The sequence below is a fragment of the Phalacrocorax carbo genome, chromosome 8, assembly GCF_963921805.1.
Source record: "Phalacrocorax carbo chromosome 8, bPhaCar2.1, whole genome shotgun sequence".
Taxonomy (NCBI): domain Eukaryota; kingdom Metazoa; phylum Chordata; class Aves; order Suliformes; family Phalacrocoracidae; genus Phalacrocorax; species Phalacrocorax carbo.
In genome coordinates this window covers 3,856,451-3,881,573 of record NC_087520.1, presented here as the reverse complement: position 1 = coordinate 3,881,573, position 25,123 = coordinate 3,856,451, and the positions used below count along the sequence as shown (strand labels likewise).

The following is a 25,123-nucleotide window of genomic DNA, read 5'->3' as shown; positions in this document are numbered from 1 at the left end:
GCATTTCTAGCAGAAAAACACAAGCGCTAGTTACTGTGCACATCACCCTACTCCAAAAAGTACAAGGTTAACTGTCATAGGAAAAAGAATGCAGAAGCAATATAAGTGCAGAAAACATGAGCTATTCAGAAAGACAGTTTCTGAAAAATATACATTGAAATTATTTTTATTTTTTTTGCTGGAATTTAAAAAACATAGGAATATTGACATTGCATTTAAAAACCCCAGGAAGTTCAAGATTATACATTGTTGCATCTCTGAAATCCAACAGTGCAAAGCTGGAAATCACAAAAAAAGTCTCCACCATGCCTTTTTTAGGAGATACCAATATATATATGAACATTTTGAAACAAGGTATTTAAAGAAGTGTCAGACTGTCCAAACTTGAAGGTGCTTTTCATTCAACACATCCAAATCTGTCACTCTTCTGGGGGGACACTGTCAAAAGTTAGACAATTCAGCAAACAAGTTGTATGAAGCATATCGAAACCCAGTTCTTAAAGGAAGGAAACCTGATGTATTTAAAGGGAACCATGGAGCTATAGTCTGAGGTTTCCGTTTTCAGTTTTGAGAAGTGTTACTGTGCGTGCTTATTCTCTTTGTTCTACTCAATGTAGTAATATTGGCAAGTATTGGGTTTTGTTATCCTAACTGTATACTCTTACGTCGGAGTAATCATTACTTTCCTTTCCTGTATTGCAAATAAGGTACGCTGACGTGAGAGCAACAGACAGTTGTATGCAAATGGAAATAGTCATTTAAATTACCTGAAGTTGGGAAATAGAAGTCGTGAATTTATACAGCCATGATGCAGGTTGTACGATTTGTCTTCACCAGCGTTAAAGCAGTATATACACAGTTGTTTTAAAATGACACATTTCTTCTCAATGTGTCAGGTAAGAAAAGCTTTCTACAAAAGTCCTTTTTAAAGTCATCGTCTTGAAAGTCTTGCAGCTGCTAGAATGAGACGATTCAAATCGCTGCCGCTTAGGCTCCAGATAAGTAGGCAGGAAAGTTAAATGCTTAAGAGTGGTAAGTGTCCATCGTGAATACTAATGGTTATGGGGATGAGACCTCAAAAAGAAAGGCCTTGCCTGTCCCAGTAGCTTATTGACTGCAACAATAGTCAATATTTGTGGAATTCACTCAGAAATATCATTATTCATTTTTACTTAAAGCCATGTCCTAACAGTAATAAAGACGACAACCCTGGGGGAAAAAATCACATTAAATGTATATATAAGAACACTATAAAAAAAGTCACAAAGTCGTGTTTCATTACAAAAGAGATTTCTCTTTTTTTTTTCCGAGAATTTATTTTTAAACTAAACAGGCTTTCATTCTTATGTCAGAGAATGAGGAAAAAAGAAAATCAAATCCTAAAATTCTGATGTTTAGAAAAAAACCAAGAAAGCTATTTTCATACTACAAAACATTTCACTTTACAAAAACCCCAAAGAGTTATTCTGTTACCTGGATGATAAAGACAAAATGGGACGTGATAAAGATAAGAAGATCTTAAAACTAGACCTCAATTATTTCTGGATAAAATTCTCTGCTCTGATCACCGCAAGACTCTCTGACCTTAGGGGGACATTTGTACAGGGAACGAATGTGTGTGGAACCAGCCAGAGAGATGCTATAGATCAGGAGAAAATCCCGCTTTTATTTTGGTGGGTTTATCGTTTTTTTCAGTATAAACTGATATGGTGTGAACCATCCCCACGATATGAAGCAGGTACATTCTAATGATTTCCAACACAAATCCCAACACTGTTTAATTTACTTAACAGTATAGTCTGGCAGGAAAATTAAAATCTGTTTTATTTTATATTCTTTATGATGAGAAGTATATAAACTGCACTTCTAAATTAAATCATGCTCCGCCAAAACTGGTCTGCTTTAAGACTGATAACTTTAGTGGAATTAAGATGTTTCAGCAAGTATCAATTTTCTGTTAAAAAAATGTCCGCAAGACAAAATAAAAAAATTCTTAATTTACAATAAGCAGTGTAAACAGCAAAAACAACAGAAGCCACAAAGTTTCACGCACCAGCCACTGGCAGACAGATAACTCCAAATACTCATAGAACTTTGTATCTTCCTTTGTTGGTCGGTTGGTATGAATTTTGCTGCAAACAAAGGAAAGAATAATCACAGTTAAAAGTGAAAACGGATAAATGAATTGCAATAAACCCCCACTAACAATAAATCCACGTTACGTGGGGACAAGCAGTTCCTTAGCAACCTCCTTCCTTTGGAAAACATTTTTATGGGGAGGTCAACGATTTTGAAAAAGAAGCAAAACTCTCAATAATGGCCCAGCAAGACCACTGGAATTGACTGCTGCTCTGAAAGGCTACTTCAGAGAAAGAGCCAAAGACGCTGCCAAGTCTCATGTGATATCACTGAAGCTTATTCTAGAGAAACCTGAGGTTTCTTTGGCCAGAGAAGTCAAACGGTGATTTCTCAGGACAGTTTCTTATTTGAAAATGGAGTATGTTGAACACAGCCAATTATTAGCCGGGTATGCTATAAAGCTATGGCAAAACAAATCTCTCGACACACATAAAGTATTAAAATGAGGGGGATAATTCTCCTCCCCCCTGCCTGATGGTGCTGAAATCAGGAAAACTCTTTAAGGGGTCTTCAGTCAAGAAGCTCTGTTAATGTGTTATCTCCATCTGCTGGCTGGATAATGGCCGTATGGCTGGTCAACTGAACAGTCATGTATTTTCTGGGCTGTTCAATGAAAGGGTGCTTTTGAGATCTATAGGCTCCAGTCCCCGATATTAATAAAAATGTATGCCAGAGCATCAACGTTTGTAGAAATCAATCTCAGAAAGCACAAATTAAGGCACTTTCCCTCTGCATTCTGGGTATTTCACTCACCAATCTGATGAGCTCCTCTTTTATAAGTCGTGTGATTTCTGCCTTTGCTTTCTGTACAGCCAGTTCGTTGGCACCTGAAGACAAAAAAGTATTTCCATCTTAAACGCTTTCTGTAGGTGAAGCCTACAGAATAAACATTGCTGGCTATTTTCAGAAGCACTGTAGGACTTGCTGAATATCCTCAACTATTTGCTGAAGAACTCTCTAGCATTGTACAGACTGCCACAGCTAGACTGTGTGCTGTTTTAAGGAAGATACTTAGAACAGCACAGAGTCATAAATCAAGCTGTTCAGAAATACCACAGGTTAGAGGCTTCTTTGAGAAAAAACTCTATTCAACCATCACAAGATTAGCAAAGCTTTTGTTGCAGTAGTTGATGTAATTTCTTATACCTTTACCAGCCAAAACCCACATAATTCCATTTTCTTCCTTATTTCACACTGGCACAGACACCTTTGTGCTTATTCCAATTTGGTTTTTTTTAATCTTTTCTCTCCCTGTCCTCCACACCGCCTCCATGCATGCTTGCTGTTGTTCTGCGGCTGGTCAGGCTTCTCAGGAGAAGCATCTCTGTGATCCCCATGGATCATTTGACAAAGTGTATTAAGATAAACGAGTGTTTCTTGAGTATTTATATTAATTTGCAAAGTAACTACAGCGGGTCCGTAACTGAGCATCCGTACGCTCTAACTACAGAGATTCCATATCTAGTTAAAAAACTGGAGTCGTATCTTTCATTGAAACATTTATAAAATGAATACGTACTTTCTATAGCCAAATAAATCTTTCGTTCTCCTTCCTTGGGTTCTTTGCCTGGAGGGAAATAAGTTCCTCTGATTGTAATAGCAGCTTCAGAATATTCACTGATTCTCTGTAGCGCTTCTTTGGAGGTAACTTTCCATCTGGCCGTCTGCAAAGTAAAGGATATGGGAGGATCAGCGAGGAGAAAGGCACCGCACCGAATGGCAATCCAAAGGTTAGCTGAGATTTTAGACAAACACCACGGGGTTTTAGACAAACACTGCACGGTGAAGATCGGTCATGGCATTCTACTTTAAAAATGCAGATTGAAATTTTAGCCCATTTTTTAATGCAAGTATATAAAAAAAAATCTGCCCCTTGTGTCAGCAAGATAAAGTTATGGAAGAAGAAGAGAAGAGAATGGATGCATAGTTCTATTGAAGCAAGAACTCTAAAGAGATTCTATTTTGCTACACTGAAAATTTAAAACTTGTAATTTTTTCTGGTGATTTTCTGAAGCAGCACTCAAGTATTTTATTTCGCACTTTTTGTAGAGGAATAGGCTTCAAGGGCAAACATACTGCTAATGGCTGCAAGTACTCCCCTTTAACAAAATAAATGCTATTTATTTCTACACACTTCATCGGTTAAAGACAAAAGTAACCAAACCTTAAAATCTCCAAAAATAAAGCCTAAGGAATAAACATTGCCACTTGTTTTTCAGAACCCTTCATTATGATAAATGCGTCCCATTAATTTAGACAATGAAATTACTAGAAAGTATCTAGTGGATTGTTTTAAGTCACTTGTAGATGGAGCCAATTTTTTTGTCGTGGCGAGCTCTGGCATTCCAAGTTAGGGGATGCAGGACAAGACTGGAGCAGCTCACCCTGCCCTGGCGTGAAGGCAAAGCTATTTCTGACACGAAGAACGATCCCCTCCAGTCCCCGTTTGGTTTCTCAGTTCTGGCAGGCTGAGCAAACGTACTGTGTATCCTACCTTCAACCACTGCTTTTCCAGAAGCCAGCTCTGGAACACAGCCTCTAAAGGCAGGCTGTATGTCCTGGGATCAAACCGTTCCTGTCACATATCCTCTCTACACGAGGTACCTTATCAGCAGTGATCTGGCTCTCAGGAACACCTGCACCCATAGTCAGGAAGGCTACCCCATGTGCATCTTACAGCTCATGTGATGGTATTGAATGGTTGTGCAGTACTTCTACATAACAACAGCTTACAGAGTCAGCTGTCATTCTTGCTTTAGGTGATCACTTTATCTTACTTCACCTCTGTCATCTCGGGACTGTGCTGTGTTCAGTACTGCACAATGCGTAATGTGCGAGTCCCTCTCCCTTACAGAGATTTTCTGGTGACATAACCAGCAGTGATGATTCTCACTGATTAACTGCCACATATACATCAGTGTTTCAGAGAAGATGTTACAAAACAGCGAACAACAAAAAGATCAGGAGAGCGCTATTTTTTCTAGTGCAGGTCTAAAAAAAATTTAATAATTAAATATTTACAATTTGTTTATATGCAGATGACAGAATGGTTACCTGTCTAGCCATTGTGAGCAGGCACCGTTTTGTACCTAGCAAGCGTATCCTTAAAGGGTTAGAAAGATCCTTAGCAAAATTATTACATCTAGAACATGTTCTATAAATGAGAAACTGCTTAGGATAAGAATTAGGAGGATTTCTGAGGGGGAAGGGTAACAAACTAATAACACAACAACTTGATAAAAAAAGGGAAGCCTGGGCAAAACCTCAAAAGATAAATACAAGGCATTTGTGCTTGTTACTGTGGAATATAGATCTTCGAAATAACAGATGAGGTAGACTAGAGCAGCAACATTCTGAATGGCGAAAATACTCAGGTAATAAGAAAAGCAAAGAGCAGTATCAGCCATAGTAGTACAGCCTTGGAAATAAAATGCCAGACAGTGTCAAAGATTTGGGTACGAGAGAAGTCAGTGGCAGAGCGAGAAGAGATTTTTTTAATAGTAAGGAATGCTTGTCTTCAATAATCTCTGGAATACATCCAAAGCATTGTGTACCTATAAACTGGGAAGCAATCGCCGATAATGTGGTAATTTCAATTAGGTGTGATAAGAAATAAAGACAAAGTATTTTACTGGTACAATCGCAGCCTAAGCCACGAAGATAGCCTCTGTTAAGCAATGGCCCTTTACACTTGGTTATAGCAAAACGGTTACTTGCCTGTGGGAAGTCATTGATCTCCAGTTCTTCTTCGTATCTCTTAAAGGATTCGTTTTGTCCTCCATCCTGTTTCTCTTCCTCCTGCTTCTCTATGGGTACGTAATTGAGCTTAGCATTGATTTTTTCAGCCAGTTGCTCTGCAATGGTCTTGGCAGACACAGTAGGAGCTTGAATTGTGCCTCCCCTCAGGATGGCATTTGTAGCCTGCTGCATCACATCCTGTAAAAAAACAGGTCTGTGCTGAGAACAAGGTGGCCAGAAGTCCTACATAAACCAGCAAGGATTTTGTTAAAGCTTTCTACGTAATAGAATTGTTCACACAACAAGCACATTCTCCAAACTTCTCTTTCTCTTCTTTCCTTCCTCTCAGTAATTCCCCTCACACCTGCATAGAAAAGATCTTACTGGTCTTTTGTATCTGCAGCTCAAAAGACCTTTGGACATTCCAGACCACATTAACCTAAATCTAAATGGATTGTCTATCACATGCTTCAGCAGAGGAAGATATCCTGCAACTCTGCTAAAGCTGACAAAACCTAGTCGGGTAATTTCATCGGTAATGAATTAACTCTTTCCCAGGACAGACAAAAAATTTCCAGTTCTGAATTAAATCTTATTATCATATTAGCTCAATTACAAATCCTAGAACTTGTAACTGAGTTAGCCCGCCACAAATAAGCTAAGTAATACAGTATGTTATTAGTGTGCAGAAACACTAAATAAAATGGAAGTCACAGAACAAAGACCTGAACAACCTTTATTTAAAAAAAAAGAAAAAGAAAAAAAATCGCTTTTCAAAGAGCCTGACCTTAAAGTGGAAGGGGACCAATACTTGTGCCTCTGCTCCAAGATTCTTCTGAGCATTGATTCTCAAAGCCAATCTTTTAGCAATCTCCAATTTTTCTGCATTCCCAGCCGACGGTGTAGGAGCATTTGATGTTCCTGGTGCTGCCATGTCTTTTACTCTTTTCTTTGAATTGAACATGCTTTCAATTTGTTCATCGATCTAAAGAAAATAACAATTATTAGATCACAACATTTACCATTAGATAATCTTATCATCCTCAAGAAAAAAAAACACTAAGGTGCATTTAGTTTACATGCTTTTAAAGAACTAAATCTTGTATAAATGGTAGAGTCCAGCTCAGAACTACAACTCAGCAAAAGGAACAGATAATCTAATAACCAGGAAAAAGTTTTAACCTAGCGTTTACTCTCAAGGTCATAAAAAGGAGTCTAACGAACATTAGGAAAGGGATCTATCTTCTATATCGAAGAATAGAATCAGAGAATCATTAAGGTTGGAAAAGACCTCTAGGATCACCAAGTCCAACCATGAACCCAACAATACCATGTCTCCTAATACATACAGTCCTACTCATGGAAGGTAACTAAGTTAGTAGTGCAGGACATGGACTAACAAAACTCCGTGCATTCTGCAACGTGATATGTGACCCACTGGGGAAAACATAAATATACTGGAAATCCTTAAGCAACTTAAACCTTATTTTCAGGTGCTTACATCAACAGCTGTGTCTTCATCATCTGAATCTTGCAAGCCAAGAGCTGCTTTTTGTAGCTTCTTTCTTTCGTTAGCCAAAGCCTGTTCTGTTTCATCAAATTTAAAACCTTTGCCAGAGAATCCGCTGCTTTTTTTAATCAACTTTCCCTCCTGAAAACAAAAACATATATTTTCATATTTAAAAGTTGAAAATCCCATTTCTGATAGTAATTAACTATAAAATTAGACAAATAATTTTGAAGTTATTTATTTTAAAAAGCAAATCCTAGCACATTTAGGAAGCTCTTGATATTTTAAAAACTGTATTTTACAATGAACTGTAATTTTAAAAAGCGATATTAATTCAGCAGATAGAAACAATACACTATTGAGATTTTCTTTAAGTATACATTTTAAATGCTTTTCAAATGCAGTTTAAAAAACCCTCCAGTTTTTATATGGGAAAAGCTCCAAAGTCACTCTTCTCAGCATGAGCAAGATCCTCTGACGGCGAGAGCTCTAGAAATAATAATACAAATTATCTTTTACGTGAATTTTGATAAAAGCCAAAGTGCCCCTTATATAGCAGGCGCTTCTCTATCACATACCAGATGACAATATTTACATTCTCAAGAACAGTCCTGTAAATGACATTCAAGACCCCAATCTTGAAAACACGTAGTACACTTACCTCAGCATGCGTGTTCTGAATGAAGTCAGTGAGATGACTCACGCATGTATACGATACCACTGGACCCACGTGCATACGCATTAAACCCAGACCAAAGCCCACTGCAGAAGAAAGAATTACTTACAGCCTTCTGTTGGTCTTTGAAGTCAGCCCAGAGCTTCTCCAAATCAGTAGGTATCGGATTCCCTGACAATTCCAAAGCTTTAATGATATCACCAGCATACCGTGCCTGATCCTCAGTAATGAATGTATACGCATACCCCTGGTCAAAATTAATTTAAAAGATAATAAAGAAAAAATCTCTAAAGACACTTTATCTCTGAAGTTTTGAAGCACCCTTGCAGAGATTATATTGTTCTGGTCAATAAAAGTAACCATGATATTCATGCATATATTTTTTTTAGCGGGAATGTAGAATGAGTAACGTTATTTCCCAGGAAGCTGATACAGAGATAATCAGCCACAGACAGTAGAACCAGAAGTCCTTCTGTTCAACCTTGTCATGGTTAAAAGTTTGGAAAATAAAATCTTATAAATTTGAGTAGGGCACATTTCCAACAGTGAAAACCACCCAAACTTTCAGCCACAAATGGTATTTAAAAGCACATTCATACATCAGAAGAACAAGTAAGTTCCAACTTTTGTAGTGTTAAAACGCAGAATGCATTTTACACATGATCACTCAAAAACCTTAGACACTCTGAAGGAAAATCCTCTTCCCACCAGTAACGTGAACTACTCCCTCTGTAGCTATCCCTTGGGAACACCTTGATCAAGTAATAAATAAGGAAAAGGTTTCAGTGATTACTAAAACAGACAACCGATTGTACATACTTTATTGCCGGCTCGCCCAGTTCGGCCTGCTCGGTGCACATAATCTTCATAATGGTTGGGACAGCTGTAATTGACCACCAGCATCAACTGTTTTACATCCAGGCCCCTTGCCGCTACAGACGTAGCCACCAGAAGTTTGCAAATTCCATTCTTGAAATCATTAATTATGCTGTCTCTGTCATACTGATCAATGCCTGCAAGAAACCAGACAAAACAGTTAATTATAAAGCTCTGCTCTGGGCCAGAAGAATTTGGACACAGGTCAAAACACCCTTCAGCTTCAAACAGCCAAAAGCCTACGCAAGTGAAAGTATTGCATTTTTATACTTTTACTGGCAACATATATTAGCCAGAATAATAAATCTCTCAGTCTATTATCCAGAATAACAAAACTTTTAGTTTTTCCACTACAAAAAGATGTTCTCCCATACCAAGATCCTCAAAGTGTCTTTAACATGATTTTCTGTTTGACTTCTTATATTCAATTGAGACCTCATGCCGAGACTTTGTCTGCTCTCTAAAGGCAACAGAAATCTCCAAAGAACAAGAATATTTTTCCCTCTTCCATTGCTGCACTAAATGAACAGTGGTTTTGTACTTATTGGTATTTTTAAGAGCACTATATATAGAAAGTTTTAAAATACTCTGGGATGGACAATATTCTAAAGAGATTTCCTCTTCCTGCTACTAAACTACTTCTGTAGTATTACTACTTGATGGCAGAAAAGGCAAACAACAGCCACTATTATTGAGAAATCTCTAATAACAATATCATATAATACTCCCCCAATGACATTTGCTATTCTACAATAGCAAGTAGTTAGAAATACTGCCCGAGAGGTGTTAACTCTCAGTCACAATCCTGTTGCACAGAGACAAGATTTGGCATCCAATGACATCTCACAGGGAACAATAAAGAGTAGTTATGGAAAACTATCACGTCTATTTCAAATTCAGAGACAAATATATTTTGCAATTACAAAGCAAAGCCTGCTTAGGAAGAAATAATAATTGGTACTATACAGAAATTGAGTAACTTCTCTTTATAACCACTGAATACCAGTATTCTAGTTTGGGGTTGTTAATATAAATCCTTAAGGTTGCAGATTACCTCCATGAAGAGACAAGCAAGGATAAGAGGCTCTCATTAAATCTTTCAACAACCCGTCAGCGTGTTCTTGTTTATCTACAAATATGATAACTGATCCTTTCTCCTGATAGTGTCCCAGTAGCTCCAGTAACTTCAAAAACTTGTTCTCCTCTTCTATGACAATCTGGAAAAAAGACATACAAAAGCAAAGCAGAAAGAGTATAAGTTGTATCTTAAGTCATTAAACACATTCAGGGTGCATAAAAATAAAAATCAGGAACAGGAGATGACTTTTTCAGGCTGTTTCCACAGCTAGTGGCAAAACTGCTGTTCAGCTTTGTGGTATAAAACCAAGTTTTAAAAAAAGCGATCACATTGCATTTGCAGATTAGGGTGTTAGTTTATTTGGAATTCCTGTTTAATAAGGTCACTGAACTTCTAAAAAGAAAAGCTGTGTGGGTGTAGTGGTTTATATTCAATATTGCTGGAAATAATCTTTTCCAAGCAGATGAGCAGATAAGCGGGGCAGGTGCATGATACTCACAACATGTTGCTCCACATCAGAACAGACAACACTTCTGCCTCCGACCTGCACTTCTATAGGTTTACTTAGGATTCTCCGAGCTAATGCCTCCATAGCTCTGGGAAAAGTAGCAGAGAACATGACAGTCTGACGATCAGGCCTGACGTTGTCTACAATGCGCATAACCTGGTTTAAGAGAACAACCCCTGTTAATACCCAAGTGATGTAACTGAACTTCATGCACACACAGAGCTGTCGTCTTTAACATCAGGCGGTATCGGCACCGCACACAGACTACAACCCATTTCTTTACAGATTTGCTTACGAGACCTAGGTGCTAGCACTGGAAGACAGACAAAACTAGACTCGAAAGGAAGTTGTGAGGCAACATGCAACATGGCAACAGCCCAGCAGAAAGCTTAACACATGCGGCAGAAACCCTGCAGCTCAAGAGACGGAATAACGAATTTTTCCTAATTTTGGAAGACAATGTAGCCTGATGACAACTGAAAGAGTCCTGGATGTCCAAAGCTGCCAGCAAGTAATTTGTCACCAACGTTTCCAACGTTTTGTTCCTGTCTGCTGCAGGACATTGCCAGGAGACATCAAAGACTTTATAAGCAGGCTACAACTACTACTGACACCTGCATCAAGGGATGACATTGGGCTACAACATGGCCACAAGTATCCAAAACAAGTGTGTAAAAAAAAAAAAGTACATTAGATAAAAATCTAAGCTATATATGAATTTATTGAAGACAAAGCATGTGAGGATAATAGAAAAATTGAAGGGTCAGTTTAAACCCGTGTCCATAGGTAGCACATCTTTTTGAACGCTCATTGGCAGTGTAGTAGTAACAACGTAGCATGGCAAAGCCCTTTGAAGTGGAAAATAACATCTTGTGGCAATATCACTCGTGTCATTCGTTACCTGAGGCTCAAAACCCATGTCAAACATTCTGTCTGCTTCATCGAGTACAACATATGTGACTCTACGGAGATTTGTCACCCGACCTGTGAAAGGAGAGGAAAAAACACATGGGAAACAAAATCAAATGGAAATCTAGTTTCCCTCAGGAATATTTTTTTAAAAATGTTATATAGTCTCACTATCTTCTAACAAAGACATAAATTAATTTTTTTAAAAAATTCACTAAATGTGAATTTTAATGTTCTCATTTTAATCACACATACATTCTGGGAAATGTGTAAGTATGCACAAGGCCCTTTATTTTGTCAAACTCTTCTCTTGCATACCATCATAGGGCCAGAAGAACCTGTAAAATTCAGAAAACTGCCCTCGCCAAAACACATCATAAAACTAAGACTGAGATGAAGCAAGGAGCCACATCAGCCATTATCTGACAGCGCCACCTAGAAAAAAACATATTAGAGATTACAGCGCATGTGTGGAAGGCAAAGTCCAGTGCTAACTGTTGCAGCCTCAGAAAAATTCCTTTTATACACATAATCTGTAATGCTTCCTCGGAGCTAGGAACAACTATTTGAGGATAATCATACTAATTCTAGTTAACAGCTAATAATATGCATAGAATAGAGTAAGCAGTCTTGTCAAAATAAATATATAAAAGATTAAAGCCTACCCAGTAACACTACTGAAATTAAAATTAAGAACCACCCCAAACTCTGGGACAGCTGGAAACAAAGTAAGTAAATTGTATGGCTGTGAACATTTTGAAATTATGATGGACAGGATAATTAGCACCCTTCCCAAACAAATAGCTAAGAGATTCCCTTTCATGAGAAGGATTTAACTCAAGGACTTAAGAATCATATTCTCAAACGATATAAATGTGAACAGATTCAGTTCCAAACAACTGCGGAGTGACAATGTCAAATGCTCTCAGAATGGAACAGATTTTTCACATTTTCTACCACTATCACTCAGACTCGTGCCTATCAAACTACAGCAGAATCTGGTCCTTTCAGCTCCAGCAAATTGTAGCTGAATCCTCAAATTATTCTGTAGAGATTTAGCGCTGCATTTTTTTTAAAGATACGGAATTCGTACTTAAGGAGCAAAACAAATATTTCTTAAAATCTACATATCTATGTAAAATCTTAACACTTTCATCCCCAAATAATAACTTTGTAAAATTACTTGGGAACAGCATTAATGTACCTACCTTTGACGATTTAAGTCTTGGAAGCCCAGTTCTATATGTCTTGAAGGTACTTTTTCCACAGAAGTTAAATAATGTCAACAGTTTAGTAGAGGTTTTGATGTGGAATAATTTAATAATAAAACTTTATCTAATAAGCATGCAATGGTTACACTAGGACAAAACCTCTTAAAGCTGCAGTGGCTCAGTTTAATCAATCTGAGTATTTGATGTAAAGGTCAGTTCTTTTACTTTTGAACAGTTATTTCGGGAGGGCTTCTTTGGTTGGTTTTTAAAGCCAACAGATAAAAGGCAGAGTCAGACGCTCTTAAGTAAAAGGGGGTAATTGCTGAGCTACACTAACAATAATAAAGGATCAATGGGCAGACAAAATAAGCAACTCTTATACAACCTTTATCTAAATGACTTGAAGTTAAAGAATTTGGACCAGCACATTTTAATTTTAACAGTGATAAACATTCTCAGAAGCTCTTCAAGAATGTAGTATTTCCTGTCCTCCCCAAAAGAGTCAAACCAATATGTGATTAAACCTATTATTAGTGCTATATATTCTCAATAGCTAGATAGTGCAGCCTGAAGAGATATAAGAAAATTCCATAAGACCATTTATCAAAATACATGATCTTTTGAATTTGTTAGAATTACACAACAAATATAAAAAATTCTCCATAGGAAAAGGACTTCTACTCACCATTGTTAGCTGCTAACATGTCAATCATACGTCCAGGTGTGCAAACAATAATTTCAGCACCTCTTTTGAGTTCAGCTATCTGATTTTAAAACACAATAAACAAACCATTAGAGTTGGATTTTGCTTTGTGGTTTCTTCTTTTTAAAACAGGTATCACCTTGCAAAAAGAAAACAACATACACTGTAACGCAGCTGTTCTACTAATGTGAATTGTTTACGTAAAGATTTTACTTAGCAACTTCTTTAAGTCTTTGGAAAACTTTGCTTTCCAAAAGAGTAACCCCTGACAACCGAAGTTACTACCACTTGAAGTTATAATGGGGATACGACTTCTATACAGTTAAGGGCCCATAAGAAATGTCACATGTTACATCAGGAACAACTGATACTAAATAAACCGTGTTCCATCACAGATGGTCACTCCCATCGTCTCCATAAATAAGGGGGGACGGGGATGGGACCCCTTGAAATTAATCTCTAAATTCCTCTAATGTGCAGTATTTGATAATGCAATAAACCAAAGTTAATCTTTTCTGGCTTTTGTTATCTTGAGGGGAACTCTCATAAAAATTAGCTTCTCGGTATCTTTCAAACTCTCACACCCCACTAACAGCTTAGTTTCTGCCGTGCTCAGTACATACACAAAAAGAAACAGTCTGAAACTTTTAAGGACCACACTTGAGAATTTTCAACAAGATCAGTATGTTTAAGGCTAAGTTACGTGCAAAAGCTTAAGCATGTGTATTTCTACCATTCACACAGAGAAAACCCGTAATTCAGGCTGCAAATGTACCGAATTTATGGGAAAGAGGAAGGAATTAAATTCACTGCAGAAGTAACATTTACTAATAAAGTTCAAGAATTACTTGACAAGTAAGGTGTGTCCTTTGCGTACCTGCTCACTGATTCCTGTTCCTCCGTAAACACAGACAACTCGAAGCCCAAGTGTCTTTGAGAATTTCTTACACTCCTTGGTAATCTGCAAAGCCAACTCACGAGTAGGTGTCATAATGACGGCTGAAAAACAAAGCGTTTTCATCATACATTGTAATATAAGAGATGTTATTTATACAATAAAAAGTAATCTTTTGTAATGATGTTTGAAGTAATTCACTTATATATATTTTTACAAATGTAATTTCAAGAAAAAGAGAGTTAAGACAGTGTGAGGATGGAGTGGAACTCTGGTCAAAGTTTCAAAATCAAAGGAGTAAGGTCTCCCTTCCAGATATACAGACGTGCAAGCGCTCTTGAAACAACGCTAGATAGCACAGTGATCACAAACATCATTAAACAGCATGGTGATCATTAACTAAATCAGAAAAAGCCACTCATTAATGGACAGTAGTAAGTAAGCATTCCTGCCTAAGCCAGAGAAGAACCGAAGAGCCTTCTAAAGCGTATGCTTGAGTTTTTATTTATTAAAATAGCAGTTTTGAAAAGAAAAGCTTTGTACCTATGGGACCTTCTCCCTCTTCTAACGCTCTCTGATCCATAATGTGTCTGAACATGGGCAACAGAAATGCAATAGTTTTTCCGCTTCCTGTTTTAGCAATGCCAATCAGATCACGTCCATTCATAATTGCTGGGATAGCCTGGGTTTGAATGGGAGTGGGCTTTTCATAGCCATGTCTTAAAGAAAGGAAAAAAAGATATTGTAAGAACAAAACAGGGTTTGACAGATGAGAATTGCAAAGTCATGCTTTAAAAATTTTGCATATTCGTATTTACTTATACATATCAGTGCCATCCAGAAAAATACACCTTAACCACGAGCAGCAAAAGCATGGTACAAACGGCAGAAGGGATAGTTCATAACAATAGTGCAATACTGAGCGACAAACACTCCGACCGCCATCTATGTAACATCTACAAACAGGGACATGTTGCTTTATACAGCAAAGAAGGTTTTTCTTGTGAACGTATGATAGAACACAGTGAGCAAAATCAAGCATGAAACAGTTCAGAAAGTGCTTCCTTACTTTTTGAGGGCAGTGAGAATCTTCATGGAAATACCACACTGTACCCAGGTTTTTATTGGTTTGGGGCAGCCTTTTCCCTTGACCGTAATTCCCTCCAACTCCAGCCTGTACACATTCACCTCTGAAACAGAGTTTGCATTACAACAGAGTCAAACTTGACATTTCTCTGCCACCTTGATCAAAATATTCTTGATCTGTCCCTGAACATGAAATACTGTTTTTAGTAATAATTTTATCACCACCAGAAAAACAGCTTTTAGCTTGTTACACATAAATACAGGAGGTAAGTGGAAAGGACCCAGGTAAATTTTTTCAAACTCTCATATATAATAATATGAAGTTATCAAAAATAATGATCTAACTGATTCAGTGTTGTTCTATACCAAGTTGCTCCAAATGCTCTTTATATTCCAAAGCAATTTGCTGTTTCTTTGCACATTAAAATCCAATGTTCTTTTCTTTAATAGTACCCAAGGTGTTCTGGTTGTATTTCTTTTTACCTTCTTGAGTCATTTTAGCTAGTTCTGGTACTTCAACATAGAAGTTTTTCCTGAAAGGTTCGTATTCTATTTTTCCATGATCCACTGGTTCTAGCAGCTTTCTCTGCTTGGTCTGGTAGCCAGTCAGGGCAGTCTGAAGATCGACTTCCTCCTCTTCTGAAGAATACTGTATAGATTATAATTTGTGTGTAAATTAGTACGAGTGGTATTCTGATAGGCTCTGGTTTTTCATTTATAGAGGAACTTCACACAGAAGCAGCAGTGACTCCTTACCTTATTAGACTAGAGGCTGAAAACCAGCTCTCAGTTTAAGAGTCCCAATTGTTCTTTCACCTATTTCTTTCACGTTTCTCCCAAACATTAACTTTCACCATGCTCCATATCGCTTTCATGACTTTATGAATACTAACTACCAGCCTTGTCATTCAGAAATAACCACTGCCATACAACAGAAATAGTAAGAGGATACTAAGAAGAAAGATCTAGCCAGCACACCACTGCAGTCACAGCTCTGACAGATGCACCCAATTCAGATTTAAACTAGTCGAGTACTACTAACACTGGAACTGCAGCAACACACTGAGCTACAGTGCTAGCAGGGTATCTAGTCTACGACTTGGGCAAGGCTGCCTCTCTAAGACCTCCCGGCCAGCAACACACACATACCCTTAATAACTGTTCAGGCCTACACCACTGCACACAACCACATGAAGTACTCAATACTCCTGTTCTCCTGAAAGCATTTTAGGAAGGCAGTTTGGACACAGAGGAGTAATTCTGAGAAGTTCAGGTCCAATCACTGAGCAAGACAGCTCTACGAGAATCCCAGAGCACTGTTCTGTTAAAATTCAATATTCGTGCTGATCTGCCACTGCTCAACATGCAAAAAATTGCACACTGTAAAGACCACAGGGAGATCCACCGGTTCATCAAACCCACATCCAGAGAGGGCAGCTGACGTTTACCTTCTTGTACTACCTCTTCCTACTAAAACACAGTTGTTAATTACAGCCAGTGTAACAGAAAACACTCATAAATTCAGTTTAGGGTGCTGTCTACTAGAACACATGACTTGGCCTGTAGCCCCGGGCAGAATCAAACTCCTTTCTACTGTTTCCTAAACTGTAAAATGAGAACATCTGCCTCTCATCTGTGCTAAAAAAGATGTCTCATTATGATTTATGAAGTGTTTTGAGATCCATAACTTACTGGTGTTTTAGAAAAGAATATATTTATACTTACAAAGAAATTCAGCAGAAATGTAACACATAAACCCCATTTTCTTCTGATTAGATACATGCAACTGAACATGCAGGCTGAGCAGCTGCGTATGTAAACACTCTATACCACACCTCGAATGCTGTGTTCAGTTTTGGGCCCCTCAGGACAAGAGAGACAGTTGCTGGAGCGTGTCCAGAGAAGGGCAGCGGGGCTGGGGCAGGGTCTGGAGCACAAGTGTGCTGGGGGGCGGCTGAGGGGGCTGGGGGGGTGTAGCCTGGAGAAGAGGGGGCTGAGGGGAGCCCTTCTCGCTCTCTGCAGCTGCCTGAGAGGGGCTGGAGTGAGGGGGGGGTTGGTCTCCCAAGAAACAAGCAATAGGACAAGAAGAAGTGGCCTCAAGCTGCATCAGGGGAGGTTTAGATTGGATATTAGGAAAAATGTCTTTACTGCAAGAGTGGTCACACACACTACATGTGACATCCACCAGCCCAGTCGTGTTAAGAACAGTTACAAAGCCAGACAACCTGATGCACTCATTCAGTTCTCATCTGCATAACGTTGCCTCTGAACAATAAAGCTGCAATGACGATTTCTAAAAAAATCCAGTACAAGCAACAAGAAACCATGTAAGATCACAAATCTTGTGACCGTGGTTCTACAGATTAAATAACTAAGTGTTTGACTCCTATGAGATCTAAAAACCCCAGAGTACCCCCGTTCTCATGCCTCTTGTAAGAGGCACATTGCCTTTTCACAGCAGAAATACAAGACACTTCCATTACCTCCATCGCATCTTGGTCATTCTCCATGAGCTCCCCTTTCTTCTTCTCTGACTCTGCAGCTGCCTTTTTGGTTGTCACCACGGTTACCACCTTGGTAACAGTTGGTCCAGATTTCTAGAAAAACAGGTAAGAAAAATCATTGCGCTATCATACAAAACAAAAAAACATACCGTATAAAATAGATAGAATATTTGTACTTCTGAACGCATTATGCTGGATTTTTTTTTCCACTTCCTTCAGTGAAATTTTATCAGAACGATGTGTGATAAAACAGCTTAATAAAAACACCAGGAAATTAAAGTTAAGGCAAACAGGTATTAAGTGTATCTAACTTCTTGCCTTTCTTGCACTTTCCCCTTTTTTTCAAAGCCATTTTGCTTTTAAACACAAAGCTATTTCTAAAAGGCAAATATAAGAAATCTTAATCTGTGATTTTACCTTTTCACTCCCACCTCCACCTTTCACACTTCTCATATTGAACTTCTTGACCTCTTCTTTTACTTCTTCCATATAAGCATCCAAAGGATCTAACTCTTCATCTTCAACCTCATTGCCTTCTTTTTCTCCTTCTGCAGTTTCCTCTTCATCATCTAATTACAAGCAAGAAAGACAAGAATAAAACAGACAGGGGAAGCGAAAAGTGCTCATGTGTATTAAATTATTAGTCTACCCAAATAATTACAGTCCAGTTTTATTAATATATCATTTTTCCTCATACAAATCTCTCCAGTTTGTTAATCTCAATTGTATCTTAAACGACCTGAAGCCATGACCAGATTTAGGCTTTGTTATTTTATAGTTCACACTCTGAAACATAACTAAATGCTTTAAGGATAATGTAATAGTAATATTTTTAGGAACAAAAGTATTTTAACTGTTATATATATATAAAATTAATTACCATCATCATCTTCTAAACTCCATTTTTTCCCCTGTTTCATCTCTTCAATTTCTTTTTTCAGTTCTCCTATGTTTTCCATCGCCTTTTTGCGTTGTTCTTCCCTCCATTTCTCCACTCTTTCTTTTCGTTTTCTCATTTCTTCTTCTAGTTTGTTCTGATCAAAATTCTATGATAAAAACAACCAAATAGTGAAAATTAATGGCCACTGGCTTTAGCCTATGCTTCTTCAAAGAAACATAGCTGTTGCGCGAGCATGCTGTAGAAGGCTGGATGTCCACAAACCTATTGCAACAGAAGTAAATAAAAAATACTAACAGCAACTATAACATTTTCAAGAAATGCAGTTAACTCTTATTTTTCATTACAGTAGCTGGTATATAATTTTTAAGATAATAGTGAATTAAACTTTCCTTTAATTACTAGAAAAAAAAACCACCCATAACTCACACCAGTGAGTTTCAACTCATTTTAGTCACTGATCCATAAAAAGACTTAGGAATTATCACATTACCCTCTTCTTCCAAAAGTCCTTCTAGTACAAAAACCTGTGACTGGTTTATGCCTGCGGAGCCTTCGCTGACAGCACAGCTGCTATTAACAAAGGAGGGTTAGCAACCCTGTGCTGGTTTAGAAGAGTTAGCTAAAACTGCTAGTTTGGGAATTCTTCACCCAGGCACATCTTTTCATGTCACGGAGGAAGGAAAAGTCAGCTTCCTTCTCCCTTTGTTCCTTGATTCCTGCCTGGGTTCAGAGGCCAAAAAAAAATAAATATTCAGCTCCTCTACTGACACCTAATATGTGAAAAATGAGAGATCCTTCATGCTTGTCTGTGGTTTGTGGTCTAAGCAGTTCAAAATCTTGAACTGAGATGACGTTTCTTATGCCAAGAACTGGAAGCATATCCCGTGACAGGAATCTGTGTTACTGACAATCGGGATTTTGTCCAGCTCTAAGAGCAGGTTTTCTTCTGTTAATGCAGTATTCTATGGCTAACTTAATTCCTGGTTTAAATTCTATCATTTAAATTTATAAGTGTTAAAAAGCTTTTTACCTCAGTAGCCACAGTATTTGTGGTAGTATCCTTATCCTTCTCTTCTTCTTTGTCATCTTTGTCTTTTTTCTTTTCTTTGGAAACTTCCACGCCTTCTGTCCTTTCTTTAGATCTTGATCTGAAAGGTAAGACCAAAGATTTCTTAGAACATGACAGCTTTTCTCAGGGTGGGAATCCACATGTGCTGGATGGAAACAGAACTATGAACACCCTGTACAGGTTTATGTTTTCAAATACCTTACAAATCACACTGACTCCAGGAGAATCTTTCCTTTTCACGGAAATATTCCCTTTAACTACCTGAAATGTCTCTTTTTTTTTTACCGGAGGAAGTTGCAGACTTCATTTCCAGACCACTTACAATTGGTAAGTACACTAGTGGTTCTGCAGTTTATTTTACACCTCCTTGAAGACAGCAGTTGGAAAAGAGATACTAAAAATTTCCTGTTGTTGAATTTCTAGAGAAAGGTAAAGTGATCTAGCATCTTGCTGTAGAAGTCTGAACGTTCCCCTGGGCATAGAGTACTGGCTGAAAGACATAAAAACACCTCTTCTTGGGAAGAGCTACTTATATAACTCAAACAGAATGTGCAGACTTGCATTTAATACACAACCCATTTATCACAGATTTTATTATCCTTACTTGCTTCCAATAAAAGAAAACAAAAAGAAAAAATGCACCCAAACCAAACACATGCTAACTCATGATAATAAATATAAAATTCACTTTGGCCAATTAAATCTCATTAAGGCTTTTTCACTGGGCTATTATAACACAAACCATACGCTTATTCCAAAAAAACTTTGTGATTCCAGCTTCTCACAACTTCTAGACTGTCATCAACCTGCTTATTCTTGATACAGACTACTGTTACAACTTACCAACTCCCCGCTCATTTTACAGTACAGCGTGATATACGCTGTTTATATCTGAAAATTTTGTTAATATATTTAAAAGAACATGGCCTGTAAGAAGTTTTCCCCCATTTCTGAAGACAGTATCTAAAAGAGTTCAAGGTTCACCTCTTTACTAAATCTATTTACTAGAGTTAATGCAACTGTAAACCCCTAAGACTAGTACTTGCCAAACCCACACTGACTGCAGCACTAAGCACACCCACAGAATGCAACAAACAGCAAATAAACAGGTGGGGGCTTTACCAACACAGACTTCTTGAGCTCCTCTGAAGTGTTACGCTATGTATTTTCTTTTTCTGCACAAATATAATTAAAAAAGCAGATTCCAAACTTCATTGGCTTACATTCTTTAGAACACTTTTTGTGTAAAGTATGGATGAATCACTGAGCTCAGGTACAATCAGCGGCGCTTATAACAGTTCAGAAATTCCTGTTGTAGGTGTCACCACGATGCTGTTTATAGATCCCCTGATGCTACCCTACCTGTATTTTTTTAAAACCCTGTATGTTTCCAAAGAAATAAAGTGCTTTATCTGAGAAAGAAAACAACACAGTGCATCACTGAGAACACTGCACTGGAGCAAATCTGACAACTAAAACTTGTCATTTACAAGTTTAAAGAAAGTTATATTCAGAGTAATGCCTGTGCTAGAGACTGTGCACACTTCATTGATTTGGGCATACGTGCTGGGACACAAACCGCTACTTATTGGTACTGGGACCTGAGATAACAACGAAGCACTACAAAACTTTCAGAACGAAGTTCAGTCTTTAAAGTTAAGCGCATTTTTTTAGCTGCCACAACTCGGATTATCTTCTTTCACAGAAACATTCTCACAACAAACTGTGTTAGACACGTTAAGCAATGGGAAAATATCCTAACAGTACACTCACATAATATTCTCCTTGTTCTACAAACCAAAGCTTTGCATAGTTTTGCCTGATGGTTCCCTCCATGCTACCAATAGTTTTACGATATTTTGTCACTATGGCATTGACTGTAATTAGAGAACACAAATACCTGTTTTCTGTTTTCCTGTTCTTGCTTGGGCTGGAGGATCGAGACCGTCTACCTCTACTTCTGCTTCTAGAGCGCCTCCTCTCTCGGCTCCGGGATCTTCTTCTCTCTCGGCTCCGTTCCCTTTCTCTGCTTCTTGAACGTCTGCCACAGAACAAAATTGTATTTATTTAGCATGTGATCATAGTATAATTTTAGTCTGCCATTGAGGAACAGGCTGTAAAAGGAATCCAACAATCATCAAGACCACTAAGAGCTTACAAACTCCAGCACCAGCAGCTAGAAACCATTTAATAAGCAAAAATATTAAGCATAGTAAAATCTATCAGAAACAACAGCAAAGTAACTAATGACCGTGGAAGAACATCAATAGTCAGATGACAGGCATTTTTATCTACTTTGATTGGAACTGATAAGTCATACCTTTGACGCTTTCTGTCACGCGATCGCGACCTTCTCTTGTCCCTACTGCGTGACCTCTCACGTCTACGTTCTCGATCCCTACTTCTAGAGCGTCTGTCTTCTCCGCGTTTTCCTCTTTTGTCAGACGGAGAACGACTTCGAGAACGGCTACCAGAGCGTCCACGTGACGCAGAGCGCTTCCGATAATGCCTGCATCGTAAAGTCACACAAAAAAGATGAACATGAGCATGAGAACAATTGCAGTTGAAGGATATTTGCCATATTTAAGTGGATTTACCTTAATTTCTTGGATTTTTTAGATTTCTAAACATTTGTAATCATCTTGCTAAACGGATTAATATATGTATACTCCCAACGATGCTGAAATCGGAGGAATTACTTGGTCATATTTTTGTTTTGGTTTTAGAGAACTACTATAAGCACATTGTGAAAACACTAGAACATCGATAACAATTTCCTTTTTAGAAGTCCTCTGACTTCCATTATACATAGGAAAAGAAAAAGACTCTTGGAAGCAATCTCAAAATTTGTTGAACAAATAAAACTGTTCTTTGTTGCTTTTTAGACAATATACTATTTTTATCCAGGTAAGCTAGGTAAATTATACCTCTGCTCAATGGAAAAGCTGTCAAACTGCAGTTAAGGAAACATAAAACCCTGAGCATGTGTTACACAGCAATGGTCAATGCCTTTAGAGTGCTGACATCAAAAGAAATTCCGTAACATCATCAAACATTGCAACAGAAGCATTAAGAAGTTAGCAAGGCTTGAGGGGTGTGTGATGGAGATGGGAGTCGCGTTTTCTCCCCTCATTAGTGCTCTCTTATCTCAACCATATTAGCGTAGGGCTAGGAATTCTCTAGGAAACCCTTCAGCTGAGTGTACAAGTCACAGAGGGACCGTGACCATCTCCTCTTCCTCCAGTTCCTGACTTCCAGTCTCCACGCCAGAATAATTCCCTTGTTCACGCTCCTGCAGCCCAGGACCCTCACACCCTTTCTCCCAACAAGCCTAGTAGCCAGGCTTGGGAAGCAGGAAGAGGCAGAGAAGGACAGACCTCAAGCCCCCACCTCCTTCCTTCCCTTCCATCATCACCACACAGGGTTGTATTACAACAGTATTGGCACTAAAAATAATAGAGTTCATTTCAGCACTCTGGTATATTTAGGTACCATGTACATTTGGAATCAGTACAGTAGCAGCATGATATCCATATATACTGCCTATCAGCAGTATAACTGAGCGCAAAGAACATCCGTCAGCATTAGATATCTCTAATTTCTTCCCCATCTCTGTCACAAAATGCCACGGGATCTGCTCCATACTTCCCTCCTTTCTAATCTTTTAGCTTTAGAAAATTAAACTTTTTTGTTTTTTAGTTTTCCTCTACCGTGTGCAGTAAAGCCAAGTATGGTTTCAGGTTTCAAAAGCCTTAGTCTGATGACCATTTCTTTACATCACCTCCAGCACACGCAGCCCACCCCACCCATCTCCAGCACCGTTCGCTCTCACCCCCTTACCATTTCTTCACTTCTAAAACTTTTTGTAGGTATTAAAATAGAAAATAATACAACTTTAAACCCACTTTTAAGGTTAGTTTTAGCCCAAACAGAAAAAACTTGTCATTACCAGCAGGGAAGCTGTACTAGGATATGCAAGGGAGTCCTGCTAGCTCGAGTGCCAGCAGCTTGGCGTTCAGTTCCCAGGAGATTTTGCAGCCCGAGTCTCTAACGGTGCCCTGCTGGCAGCAACCGCTGCCCTCGCTAGTTTGAAACTAATTTAGACATAACTACGGGAGTACCCAGCTCTTCTCTGAATCACCAGTCTGAACCCACGCCCGTGGTTAAAATTTCACCTCGCCTGCCTCCCTCAGTATAAATCTCAGTTACGGACCCAGGGAGCTGTTATAGCGCAGGGACAGCTGCACGCAGGGATTATTGCGTCACGTTTTTAGTGCCAAAATCCGACGGTTAGATTAAACTAAGAAATAAGAGACATATGCCACAACAGCACGTGCAGATTATGGAGCTGGTTTAAAGACTGATAGGTGTGAGCAGCTCCGAACCGCCTGGCAGCAGGGGCTCGTCCCGGAACACGCCGAGGGCGCGATCACACCGCTGCTGAGTCGGTAACACCGAATCGGGTGTTTATACGAGCTGCGAGTGGACAGAAAATACGCGATCCCGCATAATCTTTAAAAGAACAAACAAAACCGCCTAACCCAGGTTAAAAAAAAAAAAAAAAGGCTACCCGACTAATTCGGTTGTTACTATTATTTTAAGACAAGGCAGTGAGGGGCTGGTGGGCTCGGGCGGGAGCGGGGGGTCGGGGACTCGGACCCAACCGGGCTCTGGCGGCCCGCCCCGAGCCCTAAAGCGGCTCCGGGCCCGGGACGGTGCAGGGGAGGCTGCCGGCCCCCGTGGGCGGCGGGGGGGAGGCTGCCGGCGCGGTGGAGGAGGGAGGGGAGGCTCCCGGATACCCGGGACGGCGGAGGGGACGCTACTGGCCACCCGGGACGGCGGAGGGGAGCCGGCCGGCTACCAGGGAGCGCCCAGCCCAGCGGGGCCCTAAAGCCCGGCCCAGAGCCCCGAGCCACCCCTCAGAGCGGGCCCACCGCCGCGGCCCGCCCTCCCTCAGCGCCCCCGCCGCTCGGGCCGGCCTGGAGGGCCCCCCGCCGCCGCCCTTTGTTCCCCCTCCACGCAGCCACACGCACCTCACCGCCACCCGAGAGAGCCGCGGGCCTCGGCGCGGGCCACACCGGCCGTAGCGGCGGCGGCGCTCCCGCTGCACTCACCTAGACTCCCGGCCCATGGCGGCGGCGGCGCGGACCCTGCGCTATTCGGCGGCGGCGGCGGCGGCGGCCATTCCGCGCCCCAGCGCCCGGGACGACAAGAGGCGCGGCGGGAAGCTGCCGCTCGCCCCCACCCCCGCTTCCGGCCCGCCGCCCCGCTGCGGCGCCCCCTGGCGGCCGGAGGGCACAGCGCCCCCCCCCCAAAACCG

General features: G+C 39.7%; 1 protein-coding gene across 2 annotated transcripts; it reads right to left on the bottom strand.

Moving 5' to 3' along the window:
- Nucleotides 1–150: 150 nt before the first annotated feature.
- DDX46 (DEAD-box helicase 46) lies at nucleotides 151–25,058 on the bottom strand. Of its 2 annotated transcripts, XM_064458331.1 has the most exons (24): nucleotides 24,918–25,058; nucleotides 22,124–22,312; nucleotides 21,704–21,844; nucleotides 19,765–19,882; nucleotides 18,714–18,879; nucleotides 18,251–18,402; nucleotides 17,813–17,926; nucleotides 15,813–15,978; nucleotides 15,313–15,433; nucleotides 14,787–14,962; nucleotides 14,226–14,347; nucleotides 13,331–13,409; nucleotides 11,427–11,509; nucleotides 10,517–10,681; nucleotides 9,994–10,156; nucleotides 8,883–9,076; nucleotides 8,173–8,310; nucleotides 7,379–7,528; nucleotides 6,665–6,862; nucleotides 5,857–6,075; nucleotides 3,659–3,803; nucleotides 2,893–2,966; nucleotides 2,054–2,132; nucleotides 151–1,209 (listed from the first exon to the last, which is right to left on the bottom strand). In XM_064458331.1, exons 1-23 carry the CDS (start codon nucleotides 24,932–24,934, stop codon nucleotides 2,085–2,087), a joined length of 3,138 nt encoding a protein of 1,045 aa, XP_064314401.1. In that variant the 5' UTR covers nucleotides 24,935–25,058; the 3' UTR covers nucleotides 151–1,209; nucleotides 2,054–2,084. The 2 variants fall into 2 exon arrangements, with proteins under 2 accessions (XP_064314401.1, XP_064314399.1); XM_064458329.1 differs by having other exon boundaries at nucleotides 151–2,132.
- Nucleotides 25,059–25,123: the final 65 nt, after the last annotated feature.

Coding starts and splice junctions, on each gene's coding strand:
- DDX46 (XM_064458329.1), bottom strand. Junction 11,510..13,330: donor CATGTTAGCAGCTAACAATG/GTGAGTAGAAGT, acceptor CTCCTTTCACAG/GTCGGGTGACAAATCTCCGT. Junction 10,682..11,426: donor ACATGGGTTTTGAGCCTCAG/GTAACGAATGAC, acceptor CTCTTAAACCAG/GTTATGCGCATTGTAGACAA.